The sequence below is a fragment of the Salvelinus fontinalis genome, chromosome 18, assembly GCF_029448725.1.
Source record: "Salvelinus fontinalis isolate EN_2023a chromosome 18, ASM2944872v1, whole genome shotgun sequence".
Taxonomy (NCBI): domain Eukaryota; kingdom Metazoa; phylum Chordata; class Actinopteri; order Salmoniformes; family Salmonidae; genus Salvelinus; species Salvelinus fontinalis.
The window spans coordinates 27216920-27244872 of NC_074682.1; the positions used below are offsets into that span (position 1 = coordinate 27216920).

Consider the following 27953-nt stretch of genomic DNA (forward strand, 5'->3'; position numbering starts at 1 on the left):
CTCACCTGTCTCTGCTCTGACACTAAACTCATCTCTCAGCTGTCTCTGCTCTGACACTAAACTCCTCTCTCACCTGTCTCTGCTCTGACACTAAACTCCTCTCTCAGCTGTCTCTGCTCTGACACTAAACTCCTCTCTCACCTGTCTCTGCTCTGACACTAAACTCATCTCTCAGCTGTCTCTGCTCTGACACTAAACTTCTCTCTCACCTGTCTCTGCTCTGACACTAAGCTCCTCTCTCAGCTGTCTCTGCTCTGACACTAAGCTCCTCTCTCAGCTGTCTCTGCTCTGACACTAAACTCCTCTCTCACCTGTCTCTGCTCTGACACTAAGCTCCTCTCTCAGCTGTCTCTGCTCTGACACTAAGCTCCTCTCTCAGCTGTCTCTGCTCTGTCACTAAACTCATCTCTCACCTGTCTCTGCTCTGACACTAAACTCCTCTCTCAGCTGTCTCTGCTCTGACACTAAACTCATCTCTCAGCTGTCTCTGCTCTGACACTAAACTCCTCTCTCACCTGTCTCTGCTCTGACACTAAACTCCTCTCTCAGCTGTCTCTGCTCTGACACTAAACTCCTCTCTTACCTGTCTCTGCTCTGACACTAAACCCCTCTCTCACCTGTCTCTGCTCTGACACTAAACCCCTCTCTCACCTGTCTCTGCTCTGACACTAAACTTCTCTCTCAACTCTTCTTGTGACACCCTAAAACATTCTATTCAGCAGTACAGAAAATTGACCGCAAATGGACCAAACCCAGATGTGACCTACGTGGGGGGTCATTTTTCAATCCGCTGAAAACGTAGAGAATAGAGTTGTATTAAACACAATGGTGCCAAAGACACATCAATAGGCACAATGTCACTATCATTAATGCACGGCTTTGATTTTAGAGTAATTTGCGTTAAGGGGGCTGAATAGCTGAGAGCTGAGTTTTTGTTAAATCACAGCCGAACTTGTCAAAGCAACTGTGAAAGTAACTGTAGCTATACCCAACTATACACAGAGTCATGGAGTCTTCATGAAGACTTTGCTTGGCCTGTCCAAATGAAACCCATGATGGTAGTGATTATGACTCTACCTTGTTTGGTAATATAGGACACACACACACAGATAGCCCTGGATAAGCAGTCCCTTCCTCCTCTCTATTATGCAGTCCCTATCCCCCACCCACTCTCCAACTGAAGACAAGCCAAACAGTGGTGGCCCAAGACACGCCCTGGCCCCTGGCCAATCAGCAGCACCAGACCAGAGCACAGTGAACTGTAACTCTCCATCCATTCCCTCATCTGTCTCCCCAGTCCTCTCAGTAAAGGGTACGGCCATCCCTCAATGTGCCAGTGATTATATACACCATGCATCAGACCACAGCAGCAACAGGCAACAAAGACATCCAGGGGCCTGGATTATATCACTGTTCTGAAGCAGAATTATTCAATAAAGTATTGTGAAGCTCCACAAAAGCATTTTATTATTCTACTTGCTCTGTGCTGTGGGGATTTTGTTTATTCTATGGCAACAGGCTGTCAGGGAAAGAGAGAGGAAGGAAGGAGAGAGAGAGTACAGAGGGAAAGAGAGTAGAGAGTAGGGAGGGAGAGAGAGTGGGGAGGGAGAGAGAGAGAGATAGTAGGGACAGAGTAGGGAGGGAGAGAGAGTAGGGAGGGAGAGAGAGATCGTAGGGAAGGAGAGATCGTAGGGAGGGAGGTAGAGAGAGTAGGGAGGGAGGGAAAGAGAGTAGAGAGGGAGAGATGGGAGAGTAGGGAGTGAGGGAGAGAGAGTAGGGAGGGAGAAAGAATTTGACATACATGTCACCCAAGATACTCTAAAGCAATTGCATCAAAACAATGGATCCGTATTGGTTTGTGACCACATACTCTAGGACAAACCTCAATTAATCCTGGCAGGCTGGCATAATGACTGTCCAGAGCAAGGTTATTATAGTTTTGTGATTTAATATTATTTTTTATAACTATTCATTTTTAGATTTTTATTATAAATTCAGTTTAGTTTCAGTTAGTTTTCAGACTTGATTTACTCGTTTTTATTTAGTTTCAGTTTGATAAAAAAACACACTTATATATAATTTTAAAATTATTTATAGTAGTTTTAGTGACTATGCGTGGGAGGCTAGGAACCATTTACAGTGCCTTCAGAAAGTATTCACACACCTTCCCTTTCCCACATTTTGTTGTGGTACAGCCTGAATTTAAAATTGATTAAACTGAGATTTTGTGTCACTGGCCTACCCCATAATGTCAAAGTGGAATTATGTTTTTAGAAAAGTTTTACAATGTAATTAAAAATGAAGCTGAAATGTCTTGAGTCAATAATTATTCAGCCCCTTTGTTATGGCAAGCCTAAAAAAGTTCTGGAGTAAAAATGTGATTAACAAGTCACATAATAAGTTGCATGGACTCCCTCTCTGTGCAATAATAGTGTTTAACTTGATTTTTGAATGACTTCCTCATCTCTGTACCCCACACATACAATTATCTGTAAAATCCCTCAGTCTAGCAATGAATTTAAACCACAGATTCAACCACAAAAGAAGGAAGCCTGTACAGAATACAAATATTCCAAAACATGCATCCTGTTTGCACGAAGGCACTAAAGTAAAATTACAAAAAAAACTGAATACTGAGCGTTATGTTTGGGGCAAATCCACTCTTCATATTTTCAAGCATGGTGGTGGCTGCATCATATTATGGGTATGCTTGTCATTGGCAAGGACTAGGGAGTTTTTTAGGGGGATAAAAATAAACGTAATTGAGCTAAGCACAGGCAAAAATCAGAGAAAAATATTTTGTTCAGTCTGCTTTCCAACAGACACTGGGAGACAAATGCACCTTTTAGCAGGAAAATAATCTAAAACACAAGGCCAAATATACAGTTGTTTACCAAGACAACATGGAATTTTCCTGAGTGGTCTAGTTACAGTTCTGACTTAAATCTGCTTGAAAATCTATGGTAAGACTTGAACATGGCTTTCTAGCAATGATCAACAACCAACTTGATGCAAAAATTGTACACAGCTGTAATCGCTGTCAAAGGTGATTCTAACATGTAATGACTTAGGTATGTGAATACTTATGTAAATTAGATATTTCTGTATATCATTTTCAATAACGTTGCAAACATTCCTTAAAACAAGTTTTCACTTTGTCATTATGGGGTATTGTATGTAGATGGGTGAAAGAGAAAATATATTGAATCCATTTTGAATTCAGGTTGTAACACAACAGAATGTGGAATAAGTCTGAAGGCACTGTATGTGTTGAAGGCCTATAGTTATTTTATTTTATTTTTTTTTGGGGGGGGGGGCACTTCTTGCCACTGGGGGGCAGTTATACATAAGGTGATGGGCCAGGACCATAGACTTGGATATAACACCTGGCATAACATCTCTATATCTGTGTCATGATGGCATCAGTGACAGGATGGGCAGCGCCATTGAGGCCATCTCCATCTTGAAATAGTACCTTTTCTTCTCACAAGTAAAATTAATTTGCTGATCCCTCCTGATGACCCAGCTGTCCTGACTCTAACCCGGGTCATCAGGAGGGATCAGCCAATGAAGTTTTAAGTCCTGCCCAGCTGACTAAATCAAAATGGCAAAAGTTCTCAATGGCCCTGCTCATGCTAACAAACGATTTTTGCCACTAGAGGACTCCATACAACTCCATAGCCAGGACATAGGTTTGTTTAGGTTTAAATTATGAATCAATCCTAATGTGACTAGGATTTAAAGGATAAATCCCTAGACTGGTGCAATAAATATAGTGGAAGGAAACTCCCATGTTTACTCCAATCCAATGCTTTATTTTACTTCAGTAGGAAATGTACCTTTACCTTTATCTGACAGAAAGAGAGAGGGAAAAAAGACAAATGAAGTCATGGCACATTCAATATGTTATGTTTATGTAAATTTAAACATGTATCACTATCCAGAGAGACATCAGGGATTGTAACATACTCTGTTTCACGGAAACATGGCTCTCCCGTTATATACTGTCGGAGTCGGTCCAGCCATCTGGATTCTCAGTCCATCGTGCCGACAGGAATAAATATCTCTCCGGGAAGAAGAAGGGCGGGGATGTATGTTACATGATTAACCACTTATGGCGTAATTGTAATAACACACAGGGACTCAAGTCCTTTAGTTCACCCGAACTAGAACACCTCACAATTGAATGCCAACCGTATTATCTCCTAAGAGAATTCTCTTTGGTTATTGTCACAGCCGTGTATATCTCCCCTCAAGCCGATACCACAATGGCCCACAAGGAACTTCAATGCAAACTGGAAACCATGAGGCTGCATTTATTGTAGCTGGGGATTTTAACGAAGCAAATTTGAGGAAAAGGCTTCCTAAATTCTGTCAGCATATCGACTGTAGCACTCACACTGGGAAAACACTCGACCATTGCTACTCAACTTCCGGGATGCATACAAGGCCCACCTCCGCCCTACTTTCGGCAAATCTGACCACAACTCCATTTCGCTCCTCCCTTCCAATAGGCAGAAACTCAAACAGGAAGTACCGATGCTAAGGACTATTCAACACTGGTCTGACCATTCAGAATCCACGCTTCAAGATTGTTTTGATCATGCAGACTGGCATATGTTCCGAATAGCTTCGGGGGAATAATATTGGCGTGTACACCGAGATGGTTACTGAGTTTATTAATAAGTGTATAGGAGATGTTGTACCCACTGTGACTATTAAAACCTACCCTAATCAGAACCCGTGGATAAATGTCAGCATTCGTACTAAACTGATAGCGCGAACCACCGTATTTAACCATGGTAAGGTGACTGGGAACATGGCAGAATAATCACAGAGTGGTCATTCCCTCCGTAAGGCAATCAAACAGAGTTGCAATTCAACAGCTCAGACACAAGACGTATGTGGCAGGGTCTACAGTCAATCACAGACTACAAAAGGAAAACCAGCTATGCCGCAGACACCGACGCCTTGCTCCCAAACAAGCTAAACACTTCTTTGACCGCTTTGAGGATAACACAGTGCCACTGACGCGGCCAGCTACCAAGGACAGTGGGCTCTCCTTCTCCGTGATTGACTTGAGTAAGACATTTAAACGTGTTAACCCTCGCAAGGCTGCCGGCCCAAACGGCATACCTAGCCACGTTCTCAGAGCATGCGGAGACCAGCTGGCTGGTGTGTTTACGGACATATTAAATCATTCCCTATCCCAGACTGCTGTCCACATGCTTCAAGATGGCCACCAATTTCCCTGTTCCCAAGAATGCAAAGGTAACTGAACTAAATGACTATCGCCCCGTAGCACTCACTTCTGTCATCATGAAGTGCTTTGAGAGACTATTCAAGGATCATATCACCTCTACCTTACCTGCCACCCTAGACCCACTTCAATTTGCTTACCGCCCCAATAGGTCCACAGACGATGCAATCGCCGTCACACTGCACACTGCCCTTCCCATCTGGACAAGAGGAATACCTATGTAAGAATGCTGTTCATTGACTATAGCTCAGCATTCAACACCATAGTACCCTTCAAGGTCAACATTAAGTTCGAGGCCATGGGTCTGATCCCTGTCCTGTGCAATTGGGTCCTGGACTTCCTGACGGGCCGCCCCCAGGTGGTGAAGGTAGAAAACAACACCTACACTTCACTGATCCTCAACACTGGGGCCCCACAAGGGTGCATGCTCAGCCCCCTCCTGTATTCCCTGTTCGCCCATGACTGCATGGCCATGCACGCCTCCAACTCAATCATCAAGTTTGCAGATGACACAACAGTAGCAGGCTTGATTAACAACAACGATGAGACAACCTACAGGGAGGAAGTGAGGGCTCTGGGAGTGTGGTGTCAGGAAAATAACCTCTCCCTCAACGACCACGAAACAAAGGAGATGGTCGTGGACTTCAGGAAACAGCAGAGGGAGCATCCCCCAATCCACATCGACGGGACACCAGTGGAGAAGGTGGAAAGTTCTTCGGTGTACACATCACGACAAACTGAAATGGTCCACCCACACAGACAGTGTGGTGAAGAAGGCGCAACAGAGTTTGGCTTGTCACCTAAAACCCTCACAATTTTTTTATACATGCACAATTGAGAGCATCTTGTCGGGCTGTTATGGCAACTGCACCGCCCACAATGTCAAGGCTCTCCAGAGGGTGGTGCGGTCTTCACAACGCATCACTGGGGGCAAACTAACTGCCCCCCCAGAAAAACTACAACACCCAATGTCACAGGAAGGCCAAAAAGCTCATCAAGGATAACAACCACCCAAGCCACTGCCTGTTCACCCCGCTATCATACAGATGGCGAGGTCAGTAAAGGTGTATCAAAGCTGGGACCGAGAGACTGAAAAACAGCTTCTATCTCAAGGCCATCAGACTGTTAAATAGCCAACACTAGCACAGAGGCTGCAGCCTACATACACAGACGTGAAATCATTGGCCACTTTAATAAATGGAACACTAGTCACTTTAAATAATGTCACTTTAATAATGTTTACATATCTTGCATTGCTCATCTCATATGTATATACTGTATTATATACTATACTCAGTCTATGCCGCTCTGACATTGCCGGTCCATATATTTATATATTCTTAATTTCATTCCTTTACTTAGATTTGTGTATATTAGGTATTTATTGGGAAATTGTTAGATATTACTTGTTAGATATTGCTGCACTGTCGAAACTAGACGCACAATCATTTCACTACACCCGCAATAACATCTGCTAAACACATGTATGTGACAAATAACATTTTATTTTATTTGAGTATGTGTGTACACATACCCCCTTTTACCTCTTCCAGGTATTTCCGCAGTCCACATGGGGCACTTAATGCTCTGCCAGGTTGACCCTTCGGCTGGACAGTGACCCCAGACACAATCTTCGATGCAAAGAAGCTATATTTCTGAAGTACTGTGGTCAAGACCCTTGCTGGATTCATCTGGCTGGCATCTTCCTGGTGTCCTGCTGCTCCATGGCTGTACTCTCTGATTTGCTGATGTAAAAAAAGACTCTGCTTCCCTCTAGGGCCGGGACGATACCAGCATCGCGATACTTGTTAGTACAGTGGCAACCGGATTTTAAAAAAGCCCTAATGTTGGAAACAAACAAAATTATGTTGTCATCCAGTCACATTTATTTATTTTCCAAGCTATAGTGCACAATATTTCACATTCAGCAGGTTTTTGAATGACCAAACAGTTTGGTCTGCTTCCTGTTTTCATTTTTGCCATGGAAAAAATATTGCGATACTGGTATTGTCACAGACTTACTGCCCTCATCAGTGGCTCCATGTCTGTTAATCGAAGTTCCAGAGACGCACTTGGATCCATCAGGCAATCTGCTGCAAAGGTTATATGGAAGTTGGATGCCAAAGTATTCAGTATGCATGCGAAGCGCTCACGCAGTGACTTCAGGAGGACCTGTGCCAACTGTTTTGCAGTAGTAGTTGACTGCAAGTGTGCTTCAAGGTTGAAAAGGCACAGCACCACATCAGACAGCGACTGGCTGTCAGGTTGAAGTTTGTCGGTGTGGATAGCAAACAGCTCCAGCAACTTCACAAGCTGCTCTAGCTTGGCCCAATCACTGGTCAGCAAGTTGGTCGGTGTTGATTGTGAATGGCTTCAGACCAACAAGACCAACAAATATTTTTAACATCATCCACATAAGAGACATAGCAAAATATTTTGTATGAGCTTTATACACTATTTTAAGCCCATCTTTTAAAAGTTTGGCTTTCATGGATATATCCACTATATTGTGATCACTGCATCCAATGGGTACGGATATAGCTTTATTAGTAAAAATTATTAGACAGCTTGATGAAAACCAGTCAATATTCAGGTACCCAAGAAAGTACACCTCTCTGTTTACATCACATACACTATCAAGCATTTCACAAATGGGTTATGTCTATTAATAGCATCGCTATATTTTTCCTGTTCCTCAATTGTTTGAAACTTGGATGTTTTACTTCATATTATGAGGCATGTCTTACCTTGCTTCAAAGTAGTCTATAGCCAAAATCCCACCATAGAAATGTGGAGGCAATTGTCTTGTAAAGACTATTCTACGTTGGTTCAAGTTGATTTCATAAAAATGACGTAGAAACAACGTTGATTCAACCAGTGTGTGTCCAGTTGGTTCCTGTTCTATTGGTTTTCTTTCAACTTTTTTCCATTGTCTTGCAGCCAAAGGCATTATCATAGTCACATTAGCAACCCATGATAGTTGTTGCATCTTTAGATCTCCTCTTTTTCTAATTATTTCCATCTTCTGTCCAAGAAACTAATGCAGCGGCATTTTAGAACAGTGTTTTACCGCAAATTGCATTATGGAACATTCACGCGTAGACCTAGCGCCTTGTTCATATTGCTGCGCCAAATTGTGAAGAAATAATAGTTTATCAACATTTTAAGCAAAACATTCTTATCTGTTCCATCAGCTTTATTAATTGGTATCATCATATACCTCCATTACACTACTTGTATATGCATTGTGGGGATTAAGAAGTGAGTATATGCAATGTACACTATAAAATAAGTGGGTATACGGTGTATACTTGCATATACCCTCATATTACCACCAGCCACTCTCTCAGTGACAGTCTGTACTCTGACTAAAATCCCCATATAGGAATAGGGGAAATTGTAATCCCTGACATGCAGATTAAAAATGCATGCAACTGGAATAGCACTGGTTCAAGTGGTGGCACCGACAATAATGTCAGTGTGTCTGTGCAGTGGTAGGCCTATCATAGAAGTAAGTCTGAGACTTCATTTAAATGTGATATGACCAATAACCAAAGTGTGGCAGGAACTCAACTCATCCTTGTGCGCTGACAAGTATTAATAAAGGCCAAATACAGTGCAAAAATGTATGTCAGACATAAAATAAGGTGTTATTACCTCTTTATAAAATAGCTATAGTGTTATACATGTTGCAGTGAGGCTATCCTCTGGATATACAGTGGGGTCCAATAATTATTGGCACCTTTGATAATGATGAGCAAAAATAAATAACACAAATACTGAGCTACATTGTATGTTAAAAAAATGGATTTTATACTAATACAATTGCTCAGAGAAAGGTATTCAGTTTAACAAGTAATAAAACAAAATCTAAAAAAGATATGGGTCAAAATGATTGCCACCCGTTTTCAGTACTTGAGGCCAGCACCCACACTTGCGAGGATAACGACAGACAGCCTTTTTCTAAAATGTTTTATGAGATTGGAGAACACACTGGGAGGGATCTTAAACCATTCCTCCATACAGAATATTTCCAGATTCTTGATATCTTTGTCTGCGCTTATGTACTGCCCTCATCGATACAAACCATAGGTTTTCAATTGGGTTCAAGTCCGGAGACTGAGATGGCCATTGCGAAATATTGATTTTGTGGTCAATTAACAATTTCTTTGTGGATTTTGTTTTATGCCAAACACATAACAATGATAGGCTGAACACATTTTATTCAAACTGTAAAACAAGGTTATATTACCTGAAGTTCACACCAAGCGACTTCTACCCATGTGTCTGTGTCCAGACCTTTGTAGACAGTCTTGAAAGACCCTCTCCCGAGCTCAGTATCGAATTTGAGAAACCTGCCCCCGGGTGAGGTGGACACGGCTTTCATCTCCTTCTCATCCTCGTTTTCATCACTCCCAGCTTTCCCAGTGGTATCAGTCAATGGTTCAGCTGCATCATCTGGTTTTGGCTCAGCCGCGCTCCTCTCCTTCTCCTCATCAGCGCTTACACTTTCAGTTGCGCTGTCCTTCTGCCCCACTTGGCTCTCGGTGCTCGAGCTCTCCTGGACCTGGAAAGCCACGCGTGGTTCGATCGCGAGGGTTCGGGTTCGGTCCACGATGGTGCGCAGGTGGACGCTGAGCACTGGAGTGCTGTTACCGCATTCTGGCGCGTCCAACGCTTGGTCGTCCGTGTCCAAAAACCACAAACTTCTGCGAATGAACCTCTGGCGGACGAGTCCCCGGTAGTCCGATAAGGGAGACGCGCTCGGGTCGCTTGCTCCACGCAGCACTGCCGTTTCTATGTTGACATTCCGCTGTCCACCGTTCTCATAGATAGGCCTCTTGTCATTGATGTCAGAGTCTAAATTGGGTACCGAGGAGAATGTGGATCCAAGTGGCGAGTCCGAGCCCGGGTCGTCCCCGGAATCCATCCCCGGGAAATGTTTAGACACTTACCGGTGACATTCAGAGGCGACTACTATTATGGTCCTTCCCCAGCGGTGAGGGAGTGCATACCTTCAACGTTCGCCTGCACTGACGCAGTTAGGAAACTTTATACTATCCTTAAAATAATAATCTCACTTGAGATATCTGGCATATTTACCAAATACCAATTGATGACAAACTCTTATAACAGGTGCAATGGTGCCACTGCTTGATTTAATGCGGCTCAGCTTATCACAAATCCATCCAGCCAGCCAATTGAAATGTTGCGTCAATAAATTACAATGTAATTCATTCCTATTTTATGCAGTTTATTGCAACATTGCTTTCTCAACGGATCGAATTGGTTACAGTGTAGAAGCAGAACTCGTGGTAGGTAGAACTGCTACAATTACAATAAACACTCACGGACAGTTGTAGTGCCAGGATAGTTCCCTGTCTCTCTCTAATCCCTCAAAAGAACCATCACATGTAAATGTCAGGTGCGCAGCTGTGACCGCTATAATCGGATGCTAGTCGATCCCGTAGCTGGCTATTGAGTATTCATTACAGTTTTTTCTTGGTTTAAAAGCAGAATGAAATCAGGGACGTGTGACCTCCACATCAAGCCTCGTCCCCATCGCATCACTCCGTTAACTATTCGCCTCCGCTGGGGAGAAGTTCTGTTCAGCGGTGTCCGGGAGCGGAATAGAAGCGATCAGATTGTTTGCTCACTGCGGCACGGTATTCTCCCAGTGTGGATGACGTGCTCAGAGCACCTCACCGTTCGTTCGGGCTGTATTTGTGCGGTGTCTCTCTCAAATTACACTTTCCATTGCAAGGAGACAATTCAATTTTAAAGACACACATCCACGCCCCTAGCAACAACACATATCCAATAAATGCACATGTTTTTAGGCGGTACCTTTCAGCCTCCGTTACAGGGGTTGTTATGGACCGACCACCACTCTCTGTATCCTCCCATCCTCTGCATGACGCTTCGGCAGCGTATAGAGGGGGTTGACGTTCCCCTGTTCTCGGCAGAAACCTGCAAATTATAGCCAATATGTAATCATTATAGAATAATTGCCTATTATTTTATATTCTACTGAATTTAACTCAAATAGAATATAATCGAATATAATATATTGAACATCATGCAAATGATCACTGATTAGAAATTGCTTGTTCTAGATGGGCGAACATATATATTGTATTCATTTCAGATAAATTCAACAGAATACAATAGAATATAACAATATAGAATAGAATAGATTGGAATGAAATAGAATAGTCTGCAAATTATAGCCTTAATAAAGTGTTTAGCGATGAGTAATTCCCACTGGGCACACACCGGTCATTTCAATGAAATTACATTGAACCAACGTGGAATAGACGTTGAAATGACGTCGGTGCCCAGTGGGATGTTTGTTCTTGATAGGCTATAATATATATTTTATTCAGTTCAGTATAGTTATTCCGTTATTATTTCTTATTGGCGCCAATCTGTGGGATTTAAACATGACGAGTGCTATTTTTGCCCGTGCAGAGTGTTCCACATGTATGGAGAGTTACAGTGCATTCGGAAAGTTTTCAGACCCCTTCAAATTTTCCACATTTTGTTACTAGAGCTGGCCGCCCAGCCAAACTGAACAATCGTGGAGAAGGGCCTTGGTCAGGGAGGCGACCAAGAACCTGATGGTCACTCTGACAGAGCTCCAGAGTTCCTCTGTGGATATGGGAGAACTTTCCAGAAGGACAACCATCTCTGTAGCACTCCACCAATAAGGCCTTTATGGTAGAGTGGCCAGACAGAAGCCGCATGACAGCCCATTTGGAGTTTGCCAAAAGGCACCTAAATGACTCTCAGAACATGAGAAACAATATTCTCTGGTCTGATGAAACCTGAATGCCAGCATCACGTCTGTCGGAAACCTGGCACCATCGCTACGGTGAAGCATGGTGGTTGCAGCATCATGCTGTTGGGATGTTTTTCAGCGGCAGGGACTGGGAGACTAGTCAGGATCAAGGGAAAGATGAACGGAGCAAAGTATAGAGAGATCCTTGATGAAAACCTGCTCCAGCGTGATCAGGACCTCAGACTGGGACAAAGGTTCACCTTCCAACAGGACAACGACCCTAAGCAAAGAGCAAAGACAACGCAGGAGTGACTTCAGGACAAGTCTCTGATTTTCCTTGAGTGACCCAGCCAGAGCCCGGACTTGAACCCGATCGAACATCTCTGGAGAGACCTGAAAATACTGTGCAGCAATGCTCTCCTTCCAACCTGAGGAAGCTTGAGAGGATCTGCAGAGAAGAATTGGAGAAACTCCCCAAATTGAGGTGTGCCAAGCTTGTAGCCAAAGGTGCTTCAACAAAGTACTGAGTAAAGGGTCTGAAAAGTTATGGAAATTTAATATTAACGTTTTTTATTTTTAATACATTTGCTAAAATGTCTTGCTTTGTCATTATGGGGTATTGTGTGTAGATTGATGAGATAAAAAATTATTTAACACTTTTTAGAATAAGGCTGTAACATAACAAAATATGTAAAAAGTGAAGCGGTCTGAATACTTTCCAAATGCACTGTATATTGCCACTAGTAGTGTGCCTCTGAAAATATATACTAAAGATGTACGCAAGATGGCACCTTCAGCATTGGAAAGTGGAATATTATTCTGACGCATTCTGCAACAGTTAGGTTATTCAAATTATGTTGAAATGGTGTTTGGGAAGATTTTTCACCAAAGGCTATACATATCAGGCTTAGCCCAAAGTTAGAATCAGAGACCCTTTAAATGATCAGATCAACGGTATTTACATAATTTCATGAAAACCCTATATAGTATTTTAGATTTTGTGAAACTCTGTGGAATCCCTTGTTTTTCGCCCAAATGAAAGGGGCATTCCTTAATTATCAAAACATGACAATCCAGGGGCTACTTTCAGCTTCTCTAGACCACAGTGTAGAAACGCCCCCTAGTGAAGCCCGGTAGTCAGTCCTCCACTTCTTCCCGTTTAGGCGTTTTTCACACAGCGACGGACCGGCGGCCACTGGCAGAGACACAACGAAACGGACTCCCACAACACATTTAGGATTTTAACCCGCTTTAGTTTAAATTAAATATTTAAGAGGCAAATATGGCAACTGAAAACATGGAAATGAACGGAGATGCCGACGGAGAGGTAAGATAGGCTACGATGCAAGAAGCTGTGAGTCCACAGTCTGCAACAGAGGCCAGCCCCAATCTACGTAAAGTGTTGTTGGTTTTTTTCATAGAAAAACGTCCATAACCTATGCCGCAGCCTACTGCATCTTGGTTACATTGTAACCTAACCGTTATAGCCTACCATATAGGCTACAATGTAACTGGAGTAACAACATTTGTAAGTCGCTCTGGATAAGAGCGTCTGCTAAATGACTTAAATGTAAATGTAACTATTTCTCGCTACGCGGATGTTTATCGGTAGTTCGTTTATTAACATCTCACGTTCTGTGCTGAAACTTTTCTTTGTGGGGCTTCAACAGGACTATACTAAATTAAGCACCAGTCTCGTCTGAATGATTGCAAACCCAATACAATAGACGTACTCGTAGTCTATAATGTGCATATTAGAATAGTTTTTGAGTATAGTTTGCGCGTAATGATTACGCAGAATGCTCGTGAAAATTAAAATCCGCAGAAATACAATGACTGACACGTGCCTGTTGTCATGGGGATTTCGCTCCGAACAATGGATATTTAATGAGATTGGCAGCGTAGCCAATGGGCCTGTTGGTGGCCATCAGCATCGACCAAAGGCATATAGACGTATTTTGGAACGTAAACAAAAGGTCTATACGGATAATTAAATGCCACACATTAAATGTTAAATACAGACAGAACCATATCATTTAGAATTGTGTGTATTTTATTGGAGGGTGCTTTAACCCTTTTGACAACATAGCATACACAACCCGTGATCACGTTTTAGGTCTATTTCAAAGACCATTGTCATTAACCTTTGAACTAGTTCAGGTTTTCTATTACAGCTAATTAAGTAATTAATTCTAGTCCAAAACCCACCTGTTGAAGATTAAGTGTGAGATCATAGCCATGTTCCTGATTTAGACTACCTACACGAGGGGAATCCCTTTATCGACTATCCTTCAAATATTATGTTGACGTGTTTGAAAACCCAAATCATGAAAAGTATCAGAGAACTTGATCTACCAAACGATCGATCCAACAATGTTGGGTAGCTAGAAGATGGCAAGAATGTTGTTGTCAATTGTTTATAATCAACCAAACTGTGTTGCATTAAAAATACATTACACAATGAGAAAGTAGGGGGAAGTGGTGATTTCCCACATTCATAGCAGGTTATCCAGGGGCCATGTTTGTGAATAGGTGACATATAATAAGGAGTAAACCACATCATTTTGTTACTAACCTAGAGTAAACACCTGTTACACAACAACAATAGGTAATAACCATGTCAAAGGCCAAAGGAAAGCAAGTAGAATTCCCCACAAGTCCCCATTGATGTATGTTGAGGCGACAGCTCTGAGTGTTCAGTGCTATGTGGTTGTTAGTATTTGGTGTAATATGGCAAAGAAAACAAACATTCCTTTGGGCAAAGGTAAACGTCCTTCCCTACCAAGCAAAGTTTAGGTCTACTCAATGTCTGCGTCTGAAATGGCACCCTGGCCTATTCTCTATATACTGTACTGCACTAGCTACCAGGGACCTGGTCAAAAGTAGTGCACTATATAGGAAATAGGGTGCCATTTCAGACCCATTTAGTGTTTACATAATTATGCAGGACGCTTCAAATCACTTTGTCTTGTTAGGGGTCTGCCGAAAACAAAATAGTTTACTTAGCCTCAGAGACCATGTATCCCTGTCTCACAAAGTCACACCATGCTTAGTGGTCCAATTATCTGTTTGGTTGGCAGAGATATTAGATAGATGAGAGTTGGGCTTAAGCCTGGGATCTAATGAAGGGAGAAAAGCATATCCAACTATCAGGTGCTATAATAAAAAATAATAAAAAATAGAATGTCTGCAACTCTGTCATTCTCCTCAGTGGTTTATTCAAGGTTGTCTGTTGTGCGTGTTGTAGAAAATACTGCAGTTCTTTAAAAAAATAATACCCTCTTTGAAGAACATATTTTGAAAGTCCAACATCCCAAGTGAATCACAATAGCATTGAGCAACATAAAGGAGGTGTCCAGTCTTCACCTGCTCTGCTCTGTGAGCAAAGTGGCATAATGACCTGGGATTCTGGAAATGATTGACATTTACAGTACCAGTCAAAAGTTTGAACACACCTACTCATTTAAGACTTTTTCTTTATTTTTTACTATTTTCTACATTGTAGAATAATAGTGAAGATATCAAAACTATGAAATAACACATATGGAATCATGTAGTAACCAAAAAAGTGTTAAATCAACACATCTGCAGGCCCATTTAATTAACAGGTTTGAGAATGCCAAGAGTGTGCAAATATATTTTGATTAACACTTTTTTGGGTACTACATGATTCCATATGTGTTATTTCATAGTTTTGATGTCTTTGCTATTATTCTACAATGTAGAAAATAGTAAAAATAAAGAAAAACCCTGGAATGAGTAGGTGTGTCCAAACTTTTGACCAGTACTGAAGGTAATGGGCTAGGAAACACTGTTACCACCGATAAATCCACTATAATTGAGAATTTCAATAAGCATTTCTCTACGACTGGCCATGCTTTCCACCTGGCTACCCCTACCCCGGTCAACTGCCCGGCACCCTCCACAGCAACCCGCCAAAGCCCCCACCATTTCTCCTTCACCCCCAAATGCAGATAGCTGATGTTCTGAAAGAGCTGCAAATTCTGGACCCCTACAAATCAGCTGGGCTAGACAATCTGGACCCTCTCTTTCTAAAATTATCTGCCGAAGTTGTTGCAACCCCTATTACTAGCCCGTTCAACCTCTCTTTCGTATCGTCTGAGATTCCCAAAGATTGGAAAGCCGCCGCGGTCATCCCCCTCTTCAAAGGGGGTGACACTCTAGACCCAAACTGCTACAGACCTATATCTATCCTACCCTGTCTTTCTAAGGTCTTCGAAAGCCAAGTTATCAAACAGATTACCGACCATTTTGAATCCCACCGTACCTTCTCAGCTATGCAATCTGGTTTCAGAGCTGGTCATGGGTGCACCTCAGCCACGCTCAAGGTCCTAAACGACATCATAACCGCCATCGATAAGAGACATTACTGTGCAGCCAAATTCATCGACCTGGCCAAGGCTTTCGACTCTGTCAATCACCACATTCTTATTGGCAGACTTGACAGCCTTGGTTTCTCAAATGATTGCTTCGCCTGGTTTACCAACTACTTCTCTGATAGAGTTCAGTGTGTCAAATCGGAGGGCCTGTTGTCCGGACCTCTGGCAGTCTCTATGGGGGTGCCACAAGGTTCAATTCTCGGGCAGACTCTCTTCTCTGTATACATCAATGATGTTGCTCTTGCTGCTGGTGATTCTCTGATCCACCTCTATGCAGACGACACCATTATGCATACTTCTGGCCCCTCTTTGGACACTGTGTTAACTAACCTCCAGACGAGCATCAATGCCATACAACTCTCCTTTCGTGGTTTCCAACTGCTCTTAAATGCAAGTAAAACTAAATGCATGCTATTCAATCAATCACTGCCCGCACCTGCCCGCCTATCCAGCATCACTACTCTGGACGGCTCTAACTTAGAATACGTGGACAATTACAAATACCTAGGTGTCTGGTTAGACTGTAAACTCTCCTTCCAGACTCACATCAAGCATCTCCAATCCAAAGTTAAATCTAGAATCGGCTTCCTATTCCGCAACAAAGCATCCTTCACTCATGCTGCCAAACATACCCTTGTAAAACTGACCATCCTACCGATCCTCGACTTCGGCGATGTCATCTATAAAATAGCCTCCAACACTCTACTGAACAAATTGGATGCAGTCTATCACAGTGCCATCCGTTTTGTCACCAAAGCCCCATAAACTACCCACCACTGCGAGCTGTACGCTCTCATTGGTTGGCCCTCGCTTCAGACTCGTCGCCAAACCCACTGGCTACAGGTTATCTACAAGTCTCTGTTAGGTAAAGCCCCGCCTTATCTCAGCTCACTGGTCACCATAGCAGCACCCACTCGTAGCACACGCTCCAGCAGGTATATCTCACTGGTCACCCCCAAAGCCAATTCCTCCTTTGGCCGCCTCTCCTTCCAGTTCTCTGCTGCCAATGACTGGAACGAACTACAAAAATCACTGAAGCTGGAGACTCATATCTCCCTCACTGGCTTTAAGCACCAGCTGTCAGAGCAGCTCACAGATCACTGCACCTGTACATAGCCCATCTGTAAACAGCCCATCTATCTACCTCATCCCCATACTGTATTTATTTATTTATCTTGCTCCTTTGCACCCCAGTATCTCTACTTGCACATTCATCTTCTGCACATCTACCATTCCAGTGTTTAATTGCAATATTGTAATTACTTCGCCACCATGGCCTATTTATTGCCTTAACTCCCTTATCTTACCTCATTTGTACTCACTTTATATTGACTTTTTTTCTACTGTATTTTTGACTGTATGTTTGTTTATTCCATGTGTAACTCTGTGTTGTTGTATGTGTCGAATTGCTATGCTTAATCTTGGCCAGGTCGCAGTTGCAAATGAGAACTTGTTCTGAACTAGCCCACCTGGCTAAATAAAGGTGAAATATATATATTTTTTTAAATGATGACTATGTTACTCAGAAAAGCCCTGATCAAACTCGATGGAAAACAACTGTGCAATCATCGAGCTCTGTTAGAGTTTGTTGTTTTTACCCATCAGTGTTGATCTTAAACCTGCGGCTTATACTAATTGTTGAGTCTAGTTGTTCAGATAGAAGCAACATGAAGAGGCCACATATGAATCTCACAGTAAAACAACAACAGTTGTTCAGTTGATTTACTACCAGTGTATGAATAAGGAAGGCAGAGGATGGGAAGGAAAAAGGAGAGCTGAGAAGGGCTCCCATCTCTTACATGAGCAACAACATTGACTGGTCAGCAGTGTCTGTTCAGACCCACAATGATCTGTCTGTTACTCAATAATCATGCTTAAGAAAAGTGTTTGGCATCACCAGAATACGTAATACAGTACACATACTGTATCTCAGCCTGTTATAACACTCTGGACATAAGTAGCAGAGGTAAGTTCCTTGTTGGCCCAAGAGAGGGAGAGGGACAGATAACCAGACACTGAAAACAAGGCCAAGTTCCCTCATTAAGTATTTCTAGAACATTGTTAAGTTTTGAATAAAGCAGTATAGGAATCTAGCCCATTTGAAGGACAGAGAGATGGGCAACAAGATTGATTGAGAAAAATGGCACACAAAAAAACTGGGCCAGAGAAAGGGAGTGAAAGTCAGAGAATGGAATGAATGAAAGACAAAGAAAGATCAGTGCAGGAATTTGAGGGTTATAAGTCAGTGAAGGAAAGCAAGCTGCTTCTCAGAGATAAGTAACTGTCCAACCATTGCTAGCCTCGGTCACAGGGACAACTTCTTCCTCTGTGGGCTGTGAGTGTTTTTAGAGGTGGTGAGAGGCATGTGGGTTTCTCTGTTTTACACTGCCAACCTGGGCACAAGGTTCTCCTTGTTATTTTTTGGATGGTCAGACTGGACGCTTCCACCCAAAATAAACACTCTGTCCTCAACCCACAAAGACATCTGGGTAATGTTTGGTTTAGGAATCCCACTTTTTCAATGATGTAACAATTTAACTTCATATTTTCCAACCCGCTCTACTGCAGGGTGGTAAAGTAGAGAAGAGGCCTTCCTCCACAGGGTGAACTGCTTTCTCTTGGTTTTCAGTTTCAGTATCTACACCCTGGTTGGCAAGAAACTGAAGAGAAGACATAGCACATGATCTCTTGACCTCTCTTCCTTTCTATCAGTTCTCTGTGCACGGTGCGCAGTCACCATGGACCGAGGGCATGGTCACACTTCCTGTTAAAATAGTCATACAACACTTTCATTTCCCACAAATCCACAGCAGAGTCACTGTAGGAATCCCCAAAATGTCAACATACTTCCATTAAAACTTTTTTATCCTAAATAAGCTGAAGGTCAGTATGACATAGTAAAAAGTTCAGTGAGGACATTAACTCATCATAGTGTTCATATAATGTAGCATAGGACCAGCCTCTTATATAATAATAATAATATAACTAACAGTGTGCTCTCCTACAGGTTCACTTACAACTGTAACAGACAGTGATGTACCCGAGTTAAGTCCATAGACATATGGATAGATATACGTTATGTTTATATTGAACATAATTGATGTCTTTGTCTAGTCTATGTTGTACTAATGTTAGTCTCTCTGTATTCATGTTAGGTTCCACACCTTAGGGGCAGGAATCACAGGGCGACGGGGGGTGCTCTGAACATGAACCACTACGCCAATAAGAAGAGTGCAGCAGAGAGCATGCTGGACGTGGCATTACTCATGGCCAACGCCTCCCAGCTGAAGGCTGTCCTGGAGCAGGGCCCAGGTTTCACCTTCTACAACCCTCTCATCACCCTCATCTCCATCTCCCTCATCCTGCAGGTCACTGTGGGCATCCTGCTAATCTTCATCGGTGGGTCTCAATTCTATTCTATTCAACTTTATTAATCCCCCCAGGGGTAAATGAAGAAAGTAATCGACACTCTTGTCTGGCTCTGGCGCTAACCAGCAACTGTTTGCTTCCCAATAATATCGCCTTTCTCCCGAAGAGGGAAGTAATTCAATACTTCCCACAAATCTAAAAGCATTGGATTGGTGGTGGCATGGGCTAAGAGTTTCCACCATATTTCTTATCCCAGTCATTCCATTTTATCTTTCAAATCAGTGAAGGGAAGTGCACACTTTGGGAGGAAGGAGAGATAATTGGGACATAGCCACAGATTGATGAGGCGTGGGGCCAGGAGCGTAGAAATATAATGAATAGAACGGGCTTGGAACCTCTTATCCTGACAATTTTACTGGTAAACTCCTGGGTACACTGGTTGCCTGGTATTGTGATGCAATAATTTCCATGGTAATATAGCATGTTAATTCAAATTATGATGTGGCTCATGCGATGCAATGTATTTTTGTAATGTCAGTTGAGTTGATTCAACAAATCACAGCACTGATTGATGGGTACACTTCCTGCTTTGCTCTTATTGGTACACTCAAAATGGCTGCAGGTCCACCCATTATGCCATCATTGACTTCAATGGGGACGCCCATTCTATTCATTTTATTTCTGTGGCCAAGAGTTTATCCTGACCATGTGACCTGACCCCCATATGACATGGTCAGGGAAAACTCCTGACATTATTGATGAGACATGAACACTTGGTTTATGGTACTATTGTTCCTCCTCCTCCAGAAACAGATCAACTCCCTGACCCTACTTTATGATTGAATCCCAACAAATATTTTGGGCTCTATTTTAACAAATCTAACGCAATGGTAGATCTATACGCTGGCTGTAGCGCTGTATGTCCAGGGGTGTGTCAGAAATACTTTAGCTATTATTACAGCCGGAATTATGAGCGCAATAGCTGGTGGTGGCGCGAGAGGGCTGAGCTTTGATGAATAAAGAAGTTATAGGTGTGACGAGGGCTTGGCCACTCACTGGCCAATCAACGTGTTCCATGGCTTAATACAGCATGCGTTTGTCCCAAGTTTTGTAGGTTATTGGCGGTCTTTGTGTTGTCATCAACTCCAGTTCGGCTGTGGGCACGGAATATTCACTTCCTGGTCCAATGTTGATCGATACAACAGTTTATTAATAGCATAGGCTACAATAACGAGTAATACAACAGTAAAAAAAGCTAAAAAACACCTCGTGTTAAGAGAGGTGCGGGGGGCTACCTTAATCGGCGTCATCTGCGCCAGGGTAGGAGTTGTTGCTGGGGGCTAACTGCCTTGCTCAAGGAGCGAACAGCAGATTTTTCCACCTTGCCAGCTCAGAGATTCAAACCAGCAACCTTTCGGTTACTGGTCCAACGCTCTTAACCGCTAGGCTACATGCCTGGAGACTTGAACAAGCAAAATTAAGTATGCAAGCAGGCATATGTGCAATGTTTTAGGATGTGCAGTACATTTTAAATTCAAGGCTCTCTGTCTAACAAATAATTTAAACACCTTTTATGGATAGGCTACTGTGACAGGCCAGGATAAAAAAGGCACAACACTTTGCTGTTGAACCAGTCTTAGTAGCTTAGGCCTAGGGTAAGGGTAGCCTATGGAGGGCTCGGTATGAAACAGAAAACAAACAAAAAACAGTCTCTTTAAAAAAAAATATATATATATATTTCTAAATAGGATGGGGTCAGAAGCATGACATCATGAATCGCTTCTCTAGTTCCATGGCACTGTGTCCACATGTAGGCCTAAATGTCTTTAGTTATAAGATTTGCACATCTATGCGAGAAACTAGGCTCCTGTCAATTGTATCGTTGCCTATGTTAATTGGACGAGAGGCGGACTTTGGAAATAGGGATGGACAGCCTACTTGAACAAGCAAAATTAAGTATGCAGGTATATGAATTGTGAATAATGAAAAATCATGAGGGGAAAAAAAATATTTCAAAGCACTCTCGGTAGACCATTTAAAACCCTGTTATTCATAGGCTACTTGGCTAATGACCAGGATAAAAAGACGCATCTATGCGATGCTGCTAAACGAGCCTTGAGTAAGGGGAGGGTAGGCTATGCTTGGTTTTTAATCAAATGAAATGAAATAGGGGAAACCAATCATTTTTTAAATGTTTCTAAATATAAGATTCACCGGCACAAAAGGCACTCTCTCTTCTATGGGCATTGTGCTTCTGCTCCCAAAATCCATGCTATCATCAACTGTGTTACCATTAAGACCTGCGTTTTGTGGGTCTTTAACTTCCCGCTAGCGCTGCATGAAATTGTCACTTTTGCACTTGTTTTTAAAGACACTACTCAAATATTGCCACCCCTCGCACTTCAGCGCAAACGGGCTGATGTTAGACAGTTGCCGAACCTGCCGTTAGGGCTAGAAAATGCCAGTGTGCCAGTTTTTGCATGACGAAATTGCAAACAAACATGCTTTTTGACACTTGTGCCTCAACGCCAGACAAAAATAGAGCCATATGTGTGTCTGTAGGCCTGAGAATGGCTCTCTCAGCAAACACAATATTATCTGTGTACTGAGTGAAGCCTGGTCCATCACACCCCTGGCCATAAAATTCTTATGTTCCCCTGCCAGGGGCACCCATTGTGTGGGTGGGAGAGTTCAGGAATGAGACCATTGGATGTTGTATTTCTCCTCTGAGCTGGTTCAAATTAGGAATACTCAGCTTAATGTCCTGAGGGGGAATTGCTAACGTTACAGAAGTTGTGTGTCTGCACTGAGAGCAATTTGAAAAATGCTAAACTAAACTGGGCCCTAACTAACTCTCACCTCAACCTCCACAACATATTAGCCTTCATCTCCAGTGAGGAATATAATGAATGTCCTAGATAATAATTCACCTGAGGGTAGGAAATGTCAAAGGCTGTATCTTCATATCAGATGGTTCAATAATGATTAGTAAGACAACGCTGAATAAATGATGGTTCAAAAGCCAGGCGGGCCACCATGTGGTAGACCATGTGGTAGAGCCCTTGAGTTCACTTGTCCAATCTTGTCTTATTGTCCAATTTTGTCTACTCACTCAGTGATTACTTCAAAGAAGGGAGAGGGGAAAGATGTACTTTTAAGGAATTCAAACAGGGCCCCAGTTTTAGAAGCAACACTTGAAAACACTGGCATAGCTCCCTCTGTTGGTTGGATTGAGGACATGCTTGGAGACAGTAAATTAATCCTCAACATATTTTGGTGTCTCTCTCTTGTTCTGTAGTAAAGTGGAACGTGAACGATGAGAGCATGCACTTCAAGCTAAACATTATGGAGAATGTCACCACAGCACTCGTCTTCATCATTGTTGTAGTCAATGTCTTCATCACAGCATTTGGCGTCCAGAAGCCCAACACCAACTCCTAACTGCCCTCACTCCTTACCCATGGTCATCAGCTAGTACACAGGTAAAGGCATTATACTAGTGGTATATGTACAATACGGAAATACTTTGGTAGTGTTTGGTAATCATACATGTATGAGAGTTGTATGTCAAATTCAGGTTACATGCGCTTTATAAATACACTACATTGCCAAAAGTATGTGGACACCTGCTCGTCGAACATCTCATTCCAAAATCATGGGCATTAATATGGAGTTGGTCCCCCTTTACTGCTATAACAGCCTCCACTCTTCTGGGAAGGCTTTCCACTAGATGAGGGAACTTTGCAGTGGGACTTGCTTCCATTTAGCCACAAGAGCATTAGTGAAGTTGGGCAGTTAGGCCTGGCATGCAGTTGCCATTCCAATTCATCCCAAATGTGTTCGATGGAGTTGAGGTCAGGGCTCTGTGCAGGCCAGTTATTTTCTTCCACACAGATCTCCACAGATCTCAACAAACCATTTCTGTATGGACGTCACTTTGTGCCATGGGGCATTGTCATGCTGAAACAGGAAAGAGGCTTCATCAAACTGTTGCCACAAAGTTGGAAGCACAGAATCGTCTAGAATGACATTTTATGCTGTAGCATTAAGATTTCCCTTCACTGGAAGGGGCCCAAACCACGAAAAACAGCCACAGACCATTATTATTACTCCACCTAACTTTACAGTTGGCACTATGCATTGGGGCAGGTAGCATTCTCCTGGCATCCGCCAAACCCAGATTTGTCTGTCGGACTGCCAGATGGTGAAGCATGATTCATCACTCCAGAGAACGCATTTCCACTGCTCCAGAATCTAATGGCGACGAGCTTAACACCACTCCAGCCGACGCTTGGCATTACGCATGGTGATCTTAGGCTTGTGTGGTGCGGCTGCTCGGCCATAGATAGCCATTTCATGAAGCTCCCAACAAACAGTTATTGTGCTGACGTTGCTACCAGAGGCAGTTTGAAACTCAGTAGTGAGTGTTGCATGATTTTTACACTCAACGCGTAAGTGGCCTACCACTTCGCGACTGAGCCTTTCTTGCTCCTAAACGTTTCCACTTCACAATAACAGCACTTACAGTTGACCAGGGCAGCTATAGCAGGGTAGAAATTTTACAAACTGACTTGTTGGAAAGGTGGCATCTTATGAAGGTGCTACATTGAAAATCACTGGGCTCTTCAGTAAGGCCATTATACTGCCCGTGTTTGTCTATGGAGATTGCATGACTGTGTGCTCGACATTATACACCTGTCAGCAATGAGTGTGGCTGAAATAGCCGAATCCACTAATTTGAAGCGGTGTCCACATACTTTTGTATATATAGTGTATATGTAGGTAGGCCTACTGTTACAGTTACAGTACTGTCACACATAGGTGAATCTTATATGAAATGTTTGATATTGGAATTACCTACCATAGCTGCAAAGCTGTACTAACCCAGTTACTGCTACTTTACAGGCCAGAGAATTTCAGGGATCCAGTCTTCCATAGGCCTCAAGCTATCAGGTTCTCTGTTACGTCAAAGACAATGGATAGATCAACTCTACAGGACTCACACTGGCCTTTTATATCCACAGCCAGTCAACATTTCAGAGGCAATTACAAACTCAGAGTTCACCATCTTTGTCTTTGTCTTTCTATATTAATTTCTCAGGATCTCAATCAGATTCTCAGTTGCATTATCAAGCTCAGAATTGGTCAACTTTGTCTTCCCCTGGTCATTTACCCTACTTCATGATGTCACGTCACACACTTCATCAGTTGCTATTTACATGCTGTGAGAACATTACATTGTTCAAATGACCAATGCCGTTCATTTATTGCCTTTTCAAATATGATCTACAGGGTTATTTTATACATATCCCAGAGCCGCTCGTGGTGACTTTGTTCTAGAAATACTTGATGTACACACCCAGCTGCTGCGCACGCGTGTGTTTGTGCACACGCGCAAGAGTCGGTCTGCTTTCAGCACTGTACAAAACCAATATTTTTATATTTTTACCACCCTAGCTAAAACCCAAAGCACAGCTGTCTTAACTGCTATCGTTAATGCAGTAGAGGTTTACAGATGTTTTTGGACTTCAGCTTATCTGGGTGTGTTGTAAACGCAGTGGTGAAAAGTACTTAATTAAAAATACTTTAAAGTAATACCTAAGTAGTTTTTTGGGGTATCTGTACATTACTATTTATATTTGACAACTTTTACTTCACTACAATCCTAAAGAAAATAATGTACTTTTTACTCCATACATTTTCCCTGACATCCAAAAGTACTTATATTTTGAATGCTTAGTAGGACAGAAAATGATCCAATTCACACACAAAAGAACAACCCTAATCATCCCTACTGCCTCTGATCTGGTGGACTCACTAAACACAAATACTTCATTTGTAAATGATGTCCGAGTGTTGGTGTGCTCCTGGCTATCCGTAAATTACAAACAGAAAATTGTGCTGTCTGGTTTTCTTAATATAAGGAATTTTAAATTGGACTTTTAATATATTTTAGCAATTACATTTACTGTTGATACTTAAGTATATTTAAAACCAAATACTTTTACTCAAGTAGTATTTTGCTGGGTGACTTTCACTTTTACTTTAGTCATTTTCTATTAAGGTATCTTTACTTTTACTCAAGTATGACAATTGGGTACTTTTTCCACCACTGTGTAAATGCTTTGCCCACAGCCCCATGCTAAACATGTGTACATCATTGTACAGCAGAGAGGAGCGGATATAATCAGAGTCCTGTATGAGCCTGGGCCTACATATCGTGTGTGTATATATATATATATATATATATATATATATATATTTATATATTCAGGCAGTACTGTACAGTACAGTTTACAGTCGATAAGGGTTAAACAATTCAAGTAACTATCCCAAAATAACCAGGTAAGTTACCAGACTTTTGCAACCTAACAGTCAACAAACCTCAACTTGGTATCAGAGGGGACTGTGCATGCTGCCTTATATATGTAATCTCAGATCTGTCAGATACAGTATGTATAGTTAGATTTTAAATGTACATGTATATACACCACAGGATGCTGCTGAGGGGAGGACGGCTCATAATAATGGCCGGAATTGAGTGAATGAAATCAAACATATTTGACACCATCACACTCATTCTGCTCCAGCCATTAGCACGAGCCCTTCCTCCACAATTAAGGTGCCACCAACCTCCTGTTATATATGGTACAAAATATTAAAGGACACCTTCCTAATATGTATGGAGTTGCCTACTCCCCACTCTTTGAATGGTACACATACATGTCTCAATTGTCTCAAAACTTTAAAATGATTCTTTAACCTGTCTCCTCCCTTCATCTACACTGATTGAAGTGAATTGAAGTGACATCAATAGGGGATCATAGCTTTCACCTGGTCAGTCTATGTCATGGAAAGAGCAGATGTTCATAATCTTTTGTACACTCAGTGTATATATTTGTGTTGGAAGTGTGTATGCCATGCCTCGTTTAGCCTTGACAGTATAATAGTTTTTTTTACATTCTCTTAGGCCTTTTCTATTTTTGTAAATTAAGGACCAAATAATTTAACCCCACTTAATATACGTTGTTTTTTTATGCACTATATGCAGTAGAACACTTTACTATTCTGAAATGAAGTTTGTGAATAAAATACAACAGTTTGTTCAGATATTGTTTTTTTTATTGTCCATGCATGGAAAGGCTAATGATGGCACTTGAGAGACTAAGACAGTTAGTCTGTGGGGAGAATCCTAACTTCCACTTTTAGACATAAACATAGTAGATAGAGCTGTGATACACCAGTAATATGTCTACACATTGATTATATCTGGTAGGTTACATGTGTATTTAACATGATGTTCCCTACTATAAAACAGTATAACCGTTATAATCTACTTCCCCCATTAACAATATAGACCTTAACAAAACTAAACATAAATTACAGCAAGTTAGTGAACAAAGGCTTCATGCATGTGTAAGAGGAAACATAAGACACGTGTTGGTTAGAGAAGGCTTTGGAAATGCTTAACATTTGAGAAAAGTGAGAGAGAAATAGAGGTGAAACAACACGGTTGAGACCTGAAATGTGTTCATTTGTATTGGCTTTTTAGTGGGCATAATAATAAATAAAGAACACTTTCAAAAACAGTGACTAAGTACTATTTTCACTCAAAAAATATTTAAAGATGGAATCCGCAGTAGGGAAAACAGTGCCACACCGCCATTGTTTTGTTGACAAACCGGGGGTAAAGGAGCCTCACACCAAAATAAAAATGCAGAACATATTCTGCTGTTCTATCACGCATCCAATGATGTCAGAGAGGAAAAACTGTGTTCGTTGTTTACAGTAACCTTTGTTGTTGTTGTTATATTGCAAACGGACATAGCAGTTTCACCAGGATTCCAGCTTTAAACATCAGGAGATAAGTCAATCACTATAACGTGATGAACATATTCCAATCTCTCTGATATAGCTAGGTCACACATTCATTAAACCGTGCCTAGATATACAAACATAGTGGACCTGGATTCATCTAATGTAAAGACATTATGTGGTAGACATTTAACCCAAGCCAAACACTGGGCAAAACATGTTATAACATTGTTATTACATTCATGTTTATCATAATCTACCTGACAGAGACATTATCACAAAACAAATTGCAATAAATGTAGTGCTTGGTTGTTTTTTTCTTGAACAA

General features: G+C 41.9%; 2 protein-coding genes across 6 annotated transcripts in view; one reads left to right on the forward strand and one right to left on the reverse strand.

The window, feature by feature from the left end:
• Positions 1 to 11255, reverse strand: part of LOC129815236 (serine/threonine-protein kinase WNK2-like) — a 52642-nt gene extending 41387 nt beyond the window's left edge. For 3 of the 5 annotated variants that reach the window (XM_055868843.1, XM_055868842.1, XM_055868841.1), the window contains exon 1: positions 9513 to 11254. In XM_055868843.1, coding sequence (XP_055724818.1) covers positions 9513 to 10190 — 678 coding nt within the window. In that variant the 5' untranslated portion in view covers positions 10191 to 11254. Of the gene's footprint in view, positions 1 to 9512 lie in introns of all 5 variants that reach the window. The other 2 variants (XM_055868846.1, XM_055868845.1) reach the window with 2 other exon arrangements.
• A 1923-nt stretch (positions 11256 to 13178) lies between these two features.
• LOC129815240 (ninjurin-1-like) lies at positions 13179 to 26920 on the forward strand. The gene is made up of 4 exons (XM_055868850.1): positions 13179 to 13368; positions 19597 to 19840; positions 23109 to 23292; positions 24716 to 26920. Exons 1-3 carry the CDS (start codon positions 13324 to 13326, stop codon positions 23249 to 23251), a joined length of 432 nt encoding a protein of 143 aa, XP_055724825.1. The 5' UTR covers positions 13179 to 13323; the 3' UTR covers positions 23252 to 23292; positions 24716 to 26920.
• The last annotated feature ends 1033 nt before the right edge of the window (positions 26921 to 27953 follow it).

Coding starts and splice junctions, on each gene's coding strand:
- LOC129815240 (XM_055868850.1), top strand. CDS start 13,324: ATGGCAACTGAAAACATGGAAATGAACGGAGATGCCGACGGAGAG. Junction 13,369..19,596: donor ACGGAGATGCCGACGGAGAG/GTAAGATAGGCT, acceptor TATTCATGTTAG/GTTCCACACCTTAGGGGCAG. Junction 19,841..23,108: donor CATCCTGCTAATCTTCATCG/GTGGGTCTCAAT, acceptor CTTGTTCTGTAG/TAAAGTGGAACGTGAACGAT.